A 13222-nucleotide genomic window follows, 5' to 3' on the forward strand; every position below is an offset into this window, starting at 1 on the left:
GGATTTGTTGTACACATATCTAAATAGTACTAATAAATGCAACACTAGTTTATCTCAGTTTTTCTAGAATGTAGACCAAATATGAACGGAGGGAGTAACTCAGCTAGTATATAAGTGAACAAAATAACTGAACCTCGGAGATGGAGTTTGATTCATTGTATTCGTATGATTCTGCGCCAAATAGGACACTCGGCATCGGCGCTACTACCATTGGTAATATCGATGTGATTAACCTTAGCCATTTACACCTTATATGATCAAAGTGAACAATGAAAATCTTACTGACATTTGAACAATTAAATCCCTACTAAGAGCGTGAGTGAGAACAAGAAAACCCTATTAATCAGCTAAGCTTTTGTGTGGGATATTAATTAATATATGATATTCATTTGTAGGGAGATCTAGCTTCATCTACACATGATATAACCCTATCCAATCACATAAATACTGAAGGCTATTTTGCGCGAAAGACGATCTACTACTAGCAGAAAAAAGAGCAATAATAATTAACATTGTGATGTCGAACTGTAGGGTCACATAGTCGATCGGATGTGCATGCGGGGAGGCGGCTTCTTCAGTTTGTCTCCCTTTGACCTCAAAAGACGAGCGGAGTGCAAATAGGAGACAAGGGTGTTATTGGTTTTTTTTAGATCCATTTTCTTTTTTACTGTACTTTCTTCCCAACAAAAAAAACCTAGGTATGACGGACAATTTTTGACATCTTTTCTTTTCGTTTACGCTGGCAGTGTATGCAACGCAACATCATCACAAATGGTTGTGTTCGGGGTCAATTGTGTGCGTACGTTTCTTTACTATTATATTGCAGTCCGTACATCATCAAAAATATTTGAGTCAAACATTCAACACATCCAGACCGTCTAATCGTACTAAATATCTCCCAGTCGATATGTACCCATCCATGTGCCCCCCTCCTCAAAATCTCCTAAACATGGATCATTCTCCAAAATCAGTAATGACTTTCCAAAATCAACTAAGGAGTATTAAGACCATCATGCCAGATAAAGAAGTAAATGGTGAAGTAGTAATCGTGGGATTGCCACAATTATCGAATGCGGAATCTCCACCATCAGTCAGGAGACACTATGGGGGTCCTGGAGGTCAGGGGCCAAATCAACCCAGACTGCATCTGGCATAAGCCTAAACCAGACCTCGAGGGTCTTGCATGTGAGAATCGGTAACACAACAGTGACCCTTCGACTCAAAAAAGTAACACAAGCTCATAACTAAGTAAAATAATCAAAGTATTACAAGCAGAGGTCACTGACATGACATTTCATCAATCGGAAGAAGCTTGGTGATCACATGGATAGATGAGCACGCATTTACTATCCGACACGTGTCTAACACCATTTAGTCTACCGTTAGCCTATGAATCTCGTGACGTGGTGGGAACGGACGCGTATGGCTTTAATTAAGGAAAATGATTGGATTCCCCTGGAGGCTGCGAGCAACGCAACCTCCGGGTCGAGCGTCGTCCGATGCTCTGCATCGTGTGGACTCTTTCCCTCCGCGCGTGACACATCTTTAGGGAGGACCCCACCCAAACCACACAGCATCTTCCTCTCCACTTCTTTTTTCCTTACCTTATCTTCTTCCTTCAAGCAATGGAGCGGCCGAGAAGGAGCCGAGAGGCCGGCCAGGGAGCTTCCCGCACGATCTTGGTCCGCAGCGCCCAAGCCACACGCCGCCGCGCCCTAGCCATGCTCCACGTGCCGTCGCGCGCCGCCGCGAGGTGCGGCCATGGCGCCCTGAGGTCCTTCTCTCCCCGTTGCCGGCAAGGGAGCCTCCCGCACAACCTTGGGCCGCCGCGCCCCAACCACGCGTCGCCACGCCGCCGCACCCCATCCACTACCGACGCCGTGCCGCAGCCATGCTCCGGGCACCATCGCTCACCGCCGCGATGTGTGACCATGGCGCCGTGAGGTTCACCTCCCCCCGTTGCCGTCCGTTGAGGCGCGCTGTTGCAGCAAGGCGGGGTTCCGTCCTGGACCTCCTCTACCTCCCATGGAGGCCCGCCCAGGGCCTGCTCCTCCAAATCCGAGGTCACGGACAACCATCTCCGTGAGGCCTGATGTCGACGGTTCCCCTAACCCCCCTGCACGTGTAGCACTCCGAGGTCGACCCCTGCCTAGTGCCTCCGCCGGTGAGAGGCTCCCAAGCACCATGGCCCCTGTCCAGACGAGATCAGCGGGGCTGGTGAGGAACTCCATGTGTTGACCTAGCGCGTCTTCAGGAGGTTGATGCCTTAGGCATCCAGTGTTGCTACCGGTGGAGGCCGGTTTTGCTGACTTAGGCCTCCGGCGGTGCTACCGATGGAGGACATTTTTTCCTACCGGTGGATGACTCCTTTTCTACCTTAGACGTTAGGCGGTGGTTCCAGGCATTGTAGGTTATGTTATGTTAGTATATATATTTTGCTATTAAGTATTTTGATACAATAGCAATGACCTCGCCAGAGATCTTTGTAAAAAATGTTGTGATGCTTTTTTTTTTGCTATAATTGTTTTGTTGGTTTGCTACTTTAGTATAGAAATTTTTCTACGAGGTCTCCGGCGAGGGTCTCCGACGAGGTCTTCGTCAATTTTTCCGATGATATTTGTTTTTGCTACATTAGTACATTTTTTTGGCTACAGTAGTATAATTTTTTTTTGCTACGAGCTCTCCGGCGAGTCTCCGACGAGCTCAACCTTTTTATTTGATTTTGTGACTGAACCGTTTTTTGCTACAATATAGCAAAAGCGGATTATTTTTTTGCTTAAGGGAGGTATTTTTTTGCTACATCCAGTAAAAGCAGATCTGGCCGTTCAAGATGGCCGATCCGACGGCTGGCGACCCGGGGGCTAGGAAATCTGATAAGGGGTGGCCCGATTTTCTCAGTAAGCAACGGTGGTGATGATGATCACGGGGTGATGGCAGCGGAGAAACACGACGATGTAATGGATGATAACTTGTATGACGCAACGAGATCTCTCGATTGGTCCCTTTTGCCAATGCAACAGCTCTCAACCCTGCAAGATATTCGGAACTCCACACACTTGCGCACGTAGCCGCCGACCACGAAGCGGTAAGTTGCAACCGTCTAATTTCCAATGGAACAGCAGATCACACAAGACTTTATCAGGATGTACACAATATCAAGCAATATGGTGTAGGGAATTCAATAGTTTTGCAGAGCAAACAACTAAGAACTAGGGTTTTTCTTAAACATGGTCTAAAGCAACTTTGGGGGCGTCCTATGGACTTATATAGGCGTCCAGGATGACCTCAGGTCGAAAAAGTACGAAAATAACCGACCCAGAACAGATCTGGTCGAGATAGACTCAGAGTCGGCCGGTCTGGCGGCCGGTCGACCGGGTCTGGGACCGGCCGGTCCGGTTCAAACCGGACCTGGCACCGGGTGGTGACCGGGCGGTGCTCCCGGGAATACTGGATAGTGACCGGATGGCAAGCGTTGCGCCCGGTTGGAATCCGGGCTGACCCGGCTCCGGATCCGGTCGGACCGGGCCTGGGACCGGATGGTCCGGTGGCACGGCCGGTCGGACCGGATCTGGCACCGTCCTGAACTTCAGCTTCCCCTCTCGCGCATGCCAGTTCCATGTCCAGCTTCACGTCGATCTTCTGGTCCAACTGCTCCTCTCCTCCTCGTGCGATGCTTGCTCCCTCCTCGTACCTGAGCATACATAAATAATAGCACTTAGGCAGTATAAAGTTCTCATCAATCACAGTATCGTTTAGGAACAAGTTCACCTGTTGTTTAAGTAGCTTCGCACGAGCTCGTGTCATTGGTCCAATCCGAACTTCATTGGACTTGAGCTTCACAGCAGGATCAGCTTCAACTTGCAATGACGGAGGTAGTAGTGAGGTAGGGATGTCCTCATCATCTCCCCCCTTCAAAAGGCGTCGACCTCGACGCTCCAAGGTCTTCTCCGTCATATGGTGTCAAATCAGCAACATTGAAAGAATTGCTGACACCAAACTCATCAACTGGAAGATCTATCGAGTATGCATTATCATTGATCTTGGCAAGCACTTTGTAAGGACCAGCACCACGAGGCTTCAACTTAGACTTTCGCAGCTTCGGGAACCTATCCTTGCGAAAATGTACCCAAACCATATTACCAGGCTTGAACAACATCTCCTTACGCTTCTTGTTCATCCTTGCAGCATTGCTCTTTCCTTTCTTCTCGATCAACTCTTTAGTCTTCACATGTATCTTCCGTACAAAATCCGCCCTCTTGGATGCCTCCATATTAACTCTCTCATGTATGGGCAATGGCAAAAAATCAAGTGGAGTAATGGGTTTGAAACCATACACCACCTCAAAGGGACACAGCTCTGTGGTAGAATGTACCGCCCTTTTATAAGCAAACTCAACATGCGGCAAACACTCTTCCCACTCCTTCAGGTTCTTCTTGATCATGGATCTCAATAGTTGTGACAATGTTCGATTCACCACTTCAGTTTGACCATCAGTTTGGGGATGACAAGTTGTACTGAACAGTAGCTTCGTCCCCAGCTTCCTCCAAAGCGTCTTCCAGAAGTAGCTCATAAACTTCACGTCACGATCAGAAACAATAGTCTTCGGGACTCCATGTAGTCGTACGACCTCCCTGAAAAACAGGTTAGCAATATGTGACGCATCGTCGCTTTTGTGGCAGGCAATAAAGTGTGACATCTTAGAAAATCTGTCCACTACCAAAAATATAGAATCATGGCCTCTCTTAGTACGCGGCAAACCCAACACAAAATCCATACTAATGTCCTCCCAAGGTGTAGTAGGTGCCGGTAAAGGAGTATACAAACCGCGAGGCTTCATCTTGGACTTGGACTTGTTGCAAGTAATGCACCTCTTCACATACCTGTCCACATCCCGCCTCATCTTTGGCCAATAAAAGTGGTCAGCTAGCATGAGTAGCGTCTTCTCACGCCCAAAGTGACCCATCAAACCTCCAGCATGTGATTCCTGCAATAAGAGCAAACGCACAGACGATTCTGGAACACATAGTTTGTTAGCTCTAAACAAAAACCCATCATGTATGTGATATTTTTCCCATGCTTTACCAATAGCACACAAGCGATATGGTTCAGCAAAATCATGATCAGTAGCATACACATCACATAGTACTTCTAATCCAGGAATTTTAACATCAAGTTGAGTTAACAGCATATTCTTCCTAGATAGAGCATCAGCAACAATATTATCTTTTCCCTTCTTATGCTCAATAATGTATGGAAAAGACTCAATGAACTCAGCCCACTTAGCAAGATGTTATGCAAAGTAGATTGGGCTTTCAGATATTTCAAAGATTCATGATCAAAATGTATGATAAATTCTTTTGGCCACAAGTAATGTTGCAAAACCTCAAGAACTCTAATTAAAGCATACAATTCTTTATCATATATAGGATAGTTCAACTTAGCACCAAAAAGTTTCTCAGAAAAATATGCAATTGGGCGACCCTCTTGCATCAACATGTAGGATAACGTTGCATAGAAAACAAAAATTTTCCTACGGCGAACACGCAATCCAAGCCAAGATGCAATCTAGAAGACGGTAGCAACGAGGGGGTATCGAGTCTCACCCTTGAAGAGATTCCAAAGCCTACAAGATGAGGCTCTTGTTGCTGCGGTAGACGATCACTTGCCGCTTGCAAAAGCGCGTAGAAGATCTTGATCACGATCGGTTCCGGCGCCACGAACGGGCAGCACCTCCGTACTCGGTCACACGTTCGGTTGTTGATGAAGACGACGTCCACCTCCCCGTTCCAGCGGGCAGCGGAAGTAGTAGCTCCTCTTGAATCCGACAGCACGACGGCGTGGTGTCGGTGGCGGTGAAGAAGTCCGGCGGAGCTTCGCTAAGCTACGCGGGAGATATGGAGGAGAAGGGGGCGGCTAGGGTTTGGGAGGGGGTGGCCGGCCACTCAAGGGGGGCGGCCAGCTTGTGGTCTTGGGGTGGCCGGCCCCCTCCCTTGGCCCCTCATTATATAGGTGGATCCCCAAGTGTTGGTGTCCAAGTCTTCGAATAAGACCCGAACCAAAAACCTTCCATAAGAGGGGAAACCTAGCCCAACTAGGACTCCCACCAAAAGGTGGGATTTCCACCTCCCATGTGGGGGGTGGCCGGACCCCTATGGAGGAGTCCACTTGGGACTCCTCCCCATCTAGGGCTGGCCGGCCATGGAGGTGGAGTCCCATGTGGACTCCACCTTCCTTGGTGGTTTCTTCCGGACTTTTCTAGAACCTTCTAGAACCTTCCGTAGAACCTTCCGCGACATTTTATTTCACATAAAATGACATCCTATATATGAATCTTATTCTCCGGACCATTCCGGAACTCCTCGTGATGTCCGGGATCTCATCCGGGACTCCGAACAAATATTCGAACTCCATTCCATATTCAAGTACTACCATTTCAACATCCAACTTTAAGTGTGTCACCCTACGGTTCGAGAACTATGCGGACATGGTTGAGTACTCACTCCGACCAATAACCAATAGCGGCATAATGAGATCCATAATGTCTCCCACATATTCAACTATGACTATAGAGATCGAATGAACCATTCACATATATTACCAATTCCCTTTGTCTCGCGATATTTTACTTGTCCGAGGTTTGATCTTCGGTATCACTCTATACCTTGTTCAACCTCGTCTCGACAAGTACTCTTTACTCGTACCGTGGTATGTGGTCTCTTATGAACTCATTCATATGCTTGCAAGACATTAGACGACATTCCACCGAGAGGGCCCAGAGTATATCTATCCATCATCGGGATGGACAAATCCCACTGTTGATCCATATGCCTCAACTCATACTTTCCGGATACTTAATCCCACCTTTATAGCCACCCATTTACGCAGTGGTGTTTGGTGTAATCAAAGTACCTTTCCGGTATAAGTGATTTACATGATCTCATGGTCATAAGGACTAGGTAACTATGTATCGAAAGCTTATAGCAAAATAACTTAATGACGAGATCTTATGCTACGCTTAATTGGGTGTGTCCATTACATCATTCATACAATGACATAACCTTGTTATTAATAACATCCAATGTTCATGATTATGAAACTAATCATCCATTAATCAACAAGCTAGTTAAGAGGCATACTAGGGACTTCTTTGTTTGTCTACATATCACACATGTACTAATGTTTCGGTTAATACAATTATAGCATGATATATAAACATTTATCATAAACATAAAGATATAAATAATAACCACTTTATTATTGCCTCTAGGGCATATCTCCTTCAGTCTCCCACTTGCACTAGAGTCAATAATCTAGTTTACATTTGTAAAGATATAACACCTTGGCCTTCTGGTGCTTTATCATGTATTGCTCACGGGAGAGGTTTTTTAGTCATCGGATCTGACACGCTCAGAAACGTATGTATTTTGTAATTCATTTGCGTCTCAACGCATCACTCATTTCCAAATGAGTTGGCATTATATATGTTTGATCTTCTGGTGGAACCTTAATTCCGCTGTCTGAAATATGTCACTTATATTGTCACACACAATATAGCTTCAAAGTTCTGACTCTGTCGGAACTACACCAAGTTCTCAAAGAACCTCTTGACTTAACATCCTTTGTCATTGTCAAAACAATGACATACTCTGCCTTCTTTTGTAGAATCCGTCACAATATTTAGAACTCTTCTAAATCTAGCATAGACAACTTCTAGCTCATTGTGCTACCTTTTAAACAACACTTCGTCTAATTTGAGATTATATTTTATATGTGACAAAACCAATATCGGTGTAACACCTTACAGCGATTTGTTTGTCATTTCTTCATATAAAAATATATATATATATCCTTAGTTCTTCTAAAGTACTCAAGGATATTCTTACTGTCGTCCAATGATCATCATATGAATCATTCTGGTATATGCTCATAACACTTTATAGCACATGATATCTGATTGTGTACATATTATTCGTGATCTATAATCACTCATGTGTTTTTACTCATTGAGTGTCAGATACACTCAAGTCTTGTTAAACCTTCACATGACAAGAACATTTTCTTAATATTTCTATATTGAACTACTTCAATATCCATCATATGTACTTTGACTTAAACTTATTTATGTGTTTCAATCTATCTTCATAGATCTTGACACTAAATTTGTTTCAGTCCATATCCTTTCATTGAAGTTAATTCTCAATGAAACCTTTTAATCAAGTATATAATTACATCATTTATAACCAACTATATGTCACCTACATAAAGTATTATAAATGTGTCTTAGCGCTCCCACTTAATTTCTTGCAAAAGCAAGCCTCTTCATCATCTCTGATGAAATCAAAAACTCTTTGATTATTTCATCTGGTGAAGATTCCAACTCCGTGATACTTACTTCATCCAATTGAAGCTTGTATAGCTATCTAGTATTCCACGGACCAGCAAAACTCTTGGTTGTATCTTGTATACATATACATTAAGTAGTGTATTTTGCCATCCTACTAGCATATCTCATAAAAGAAATATGTAGTGATTACTAGAATAATCCACATAGACTATAAGCATTGCTTCGGAAGATCTAATCTTATCGTATTCAACTCTTTGAACTTTGTCGTAAACAATTTTTCGACAAGTCAAGCTTTCTTCAAGGATATTTCATCCAAGTCTATCAATTTCATAGATCCATTTACTTTCATAAAGTATTCATCTATCTTGGATTTCATGGCGTATAGCCATTTTAACGGAGTCAGGGCCCATCATAGCTTCTTTGTTTGTAGTTGGTTTATCATTGTTCATAATCAATCCTTTGTCCACAAATCATTTATTTGATCACAAAGTAAACCATACCTACAAGGTTCAATATGTACTTCGATTTCCATGGCTAAAACACTTTGTAGTCATGGGAGCCATGATCGTCGTGGCCGCTTCCGAAACAAATTCCGATGCTGCGCTACTCTGATCATTATGCTCAGGTTCATAAACCTTATCAAATTATATTGTCCTCCCACTCAAAAACTTCACTAGAAACAATTTCTTGGAAATAAGAAACATTGACAAACACTTTTGTCTTTGTCTACATAGTGGGAAGAATTCCCAATCAATTCTCTGGGATAACCAACAAAGACATTCATCCGATTTTGGTTGTAAACTTATTTACTTATGCTATGCATACCAAAATTTTAAGAAAAGACTATTAGGATTCATACCCATACCATAACTCGTATGGTGTCATTTCAACGGATCATGATGATGCTCTATTAAGTGTAAAAGCGGTAGTTACTAAAGCATAATCCACAAAAATATAATGGCGTCATAATATTTTATCTCATCATTAATCCAACAAGGTTTGGATACATCTCTCGGATACTTCATCATCACTATGATACTCCAAGAAACGTGAGTTGTAGAACAATTTCATAACTCTCTTAGATGTTCGCTAAAACTCGTAATTCAAATATTTCCACCATGATCCTATCATAGATATTTAACTTTTCTATTACGATGATTTCTACTTCATGCTGAAATTTATTTGAATCCATTCAAATGTTTCAAACTTCTTCCTTATTGAATATATCCACATATATACTCAATTCATTGTTTGAAAGTTTTCATGAAGTAGAAGAATCTCCCGCACACAACTATGCCCAGTGAACCACATACATCATCATGTATTTTTCACTAAGTTAGTTGCCCATTCAACTCTTGGCCTATGAACGGTATTTTAATCATTCTCTTTAGAAAAGATTTGCAAGCGCCAAATGATTCAAAAATCAAATGACTCCGAAAATCCATTTGCATGGAGTTCCTTCATGCGTTCCTTTCTAACATGACCTAAATGGCGGTTCCACAAATAAGTGGAATTCAAATCATTTGCCTTATGGCATTTTAGCGTCAGTGTTATGTATGTGTGTTTCACCATTAAGATTTATAATAACTTATCCATCGTACATGGAGTAATGTCATAATTTAAACAACTCATTGTTTTTATTTGACCAGAGCAAAATAACAATTTATTAAGTTCTTTATTATAAATTCTAAGGGCTAGATAGAATGCCAATGACGAACATAATAACACTTTATTTTTGTTCCTGACGTGCATTCCTATTCATATTCCTTGTCAGTCACTTAGGCCATTGTATTCTTGTATTGCGTTGTTTTGTATGACACTTCATACCAACCAATATGGTACAAATACCCAAGAATTTCATTGTGAGACCTAACTGGGAATACAACCATAACATGTATATCATTTATATACACCTGAGCTAGACATTCTAGTCTTTTCTTTCTTTCTGCCAATAATCTTTTGTAGTTTCTCTTTTAGCTTTCCTCATTATTCAGAAAAACACATCAACATCATTAACTTCTAGGTTTGTTGGTCAAATACCAATAACCTTGAGGTTCTTACTTTGAAGTTGATCATCATATGACAAGTGTTCCAGATTTCACTATTAGTAACTTTGTAATATGATGAACAGTTTCACTCATAATTTTATCCATCATATCATGACGACTTTCCGAGACCATGTCTGTACATGCTAGGCTCGTAAAGTTTTAACCTTGGTATTTGCATGTGCAAATCTAGCTTGCACCCGTTTTATGCACACGTAGAATCTATCACACCCGATCATCACGTGATGCTTCGAAACGACGAGTCTTAGTAACGGTGCATATTTAAGGATGGTCACTTCATGGATATGCGAATATCGTTAGTGCCCCAATAGTTGGAGGATTGTGACGCCTTGCGTCTTCAACCTTCGTACATTCCCATAAAACTTATGAGTTTATGTAGTCTCACCAAACTTTATTCTATCATCTTGCAATAAGGTCTTAGATATCACATATATCTCATACCTTGATTATTTCTGAAAACTAAATTTTCAGCTCCTTACTTTTCAAACAGATTTGAACTTCAAGTTTCACGGAGACAAGATAACTTTAGGTACTAATTGAAACCATAGCTCTTTGAATCAACAATGTGAGGTTTACTAAAAGTTTGCAATAGGACTTAATCAATTCTTGATTCTTTAACAATACGGTACCAATCCGTAAAGTTTCTTGTCAGATTTTAACAGTATTTCTATCTCAATTACAAGACTAGCGCATGGTAGAAAACGGATGCCAATACTAAAAAAATAATTCAAAATACTACTCAGACTATGTTTATGATAATTAGTTCATGTTTTAATCTAATTACTAATGAACTCCCACTTAATACAACATCCCTCGTAGTTGTTAAGTGGTACACGATCCAAATTCACTACACCAAAAACCGATCATCACGTGAGATGATGTAGCTTCAATGGTGAACATCAACATGTTGATCATATCATCCATATGACTCGTGTTCAACCTTTCGGTTTCCGTTGTCCCGAGGCCATGTCTGTACATGCTAGGCTCGTCAAGCAAACCCAAGTATTCCGCGTGTGCAACATGGCTTACACCCGTTGTATGTGAATCGTTGAATCTATCACATCCGATCATCACGAGATGCTTCGAAACGACGAACTGTTACAACGGTGCATACGAGGGGAGAACACTTTATTATCTTGATATTAATGTGAGGGATCATCTTATAATGCTACCGTCGCGTTCTAAGCAAAATAAGATGCATAAAAGGATTAACATCACATGCAGTTCATATGTGATATGATATGGCCCTTTTGTCTTTGCGCCTTCGATCTTCATCTCCAAAGCACGGACATGATCTCCATCATCAACGAGCATGATCTCCATCATCGTCGGCATAGCGTCAAGGTTCATGGCGCCGTCTTCATGGTTGTTCACCTCATGTATCAACTATTACAACTACTTTGAAATACTACTCAACATGAAAATTAAAGACAACCATAAGGCTCCTGCCGGTTGCCACAATACAATAATGATCATCTCATACATATTCATCATCACATTATGGCCATATCACATCACCAAACCCTGCAAAAACAAGTTAGACGTCTCTAATTTGGTTTGCATATTTTACGTGGTTTAGGGTTTTCGAGAAAGATCTAATCTACCTACGAACATGAACCACAACGTTGATACTAATGTTTTCAATAGAAGAGTAAATTGAATCTTCACTATAGTAGGAGAGGCAGACACCCGCAAAGCCTCTTATGCAATACAAGTTGCATGTCGAACGAGGAACAAGTCTCATGAACGCGGTCATGTAAAGTTAGTCCGAGCCGCTTCATCCCACTATGCCACAAAGATGCAAAGTACTCAAACTAAAGATAACAAGAGCATCAACGCCCACAAAACCATTGTGTTCTACTCGTGCAACCATCTATGCATAGACACGGCTCTGATACCACTGTAGGATAACGTTGCATAGAAAACAAAAATTTTCCTACGGCGAACACGCAATCCAAGCCAAGATGCAATCTAGAAGACGGTAGCAACGAGGGGGTATCGAGTCTCACCCTTGAAGAGATTCCAAAGCCTACAAGATGAGGCTCTTGTTGCTGCGGTAGACGATCACTTGCCGCTTGCAAGCGCGTAGAAGATCTTGATCACGATCGGTTCCGGCGCCACGTACGGGCCGCTGCTCCGTGCTCGGTCACACGTTCGGTTGTTGATGAAGACGCCGTCCACCTCCCCGTTCCAGCGGGCAGCGGAAGTAGGAGCTCCACTTGAATCCGACCGCACGACGGCGTGGTGTCGGTGGCGGTGAAGAAGTCCGGCGGAGCTTCGCTAAGCTACGCGGGAGATATGGAGGAGAAGGGGCGGCTAGGGTTTGGGAGGGGGTGGCCGGCCACTCAAGGGGGGCGGCCAGCTTGTGGTCTTGGGGTGGCCGGCCCCCTCCCTTGGCCCCTCATTATATAGGTGGATCCCCAAGTGTTGGTGTCCAAGTCTTCGAATAAGACCCGAACCAAAAACCTTCCATAAGAGGAAACCTAGCCCAACTAGTACTCCCACCAAAAGGTGGGTTTTCAACCTCCGATGTGGGGGGTGGCCGGCCCCCTATGGAGGAGTCCACTTGGGACTCCTCCCCATCTAGGGCTGGCCGGCCATGGAGGTGGAGTCCCATGTGGACTCCACCTTCCTTGGTGGTTTCTTCCGGACTTTTCTAGAACCTTCTAGAACCTTCCATAGAACCTTCCGCGACATTTTATTTCACATAAAATGACATCCTATATATGAATCTTATTCTCGGACCATTCCGGAACTCCTCGTGATGTCCGGGATCTCATCCGGGACTCCGAACAAATATTCGAACTCCATT

General features: G+C 43.0%; 1 protein-coding gene across 1 annotated transcript in view; it reads right to left on the reverse strand.

Annotated features, from left to right (window-relative positions):
* Positions 1-3586: 3586 nt before the first annotated feature.
* LOC127348968 (uncharacterized) overlaps positions 3587-13222 on the reverse strand; it is a 37799-nt gene continuing 28163 nt past the window's right edge. The window contains exon 4 of the mRNA XM_051374810.2: positions 3587-3691. Coding sequence (XP_051230770.2) covers positions 3587-3691 — 105 coding nt within the window. The remainder of the gene's footprint in view (positions 3692-13222) is intronic.

The sequence above is a fragment of the Lolium perenne genome, chromosome 4 (assembly GCF_019359855.2).
Source record: "Lolium perenne isolate Kyuss_39 chromosome 4, Kyuss_2.0, whole genome shotgun sequence".
Classification (NCBI taxonomy): domain Eukaryota; kingdom Viridiplantae; phylum Streptophyta; class Magnoliopsida; order Poales; family Poaceae; genus Lolium; species Lolium perenne.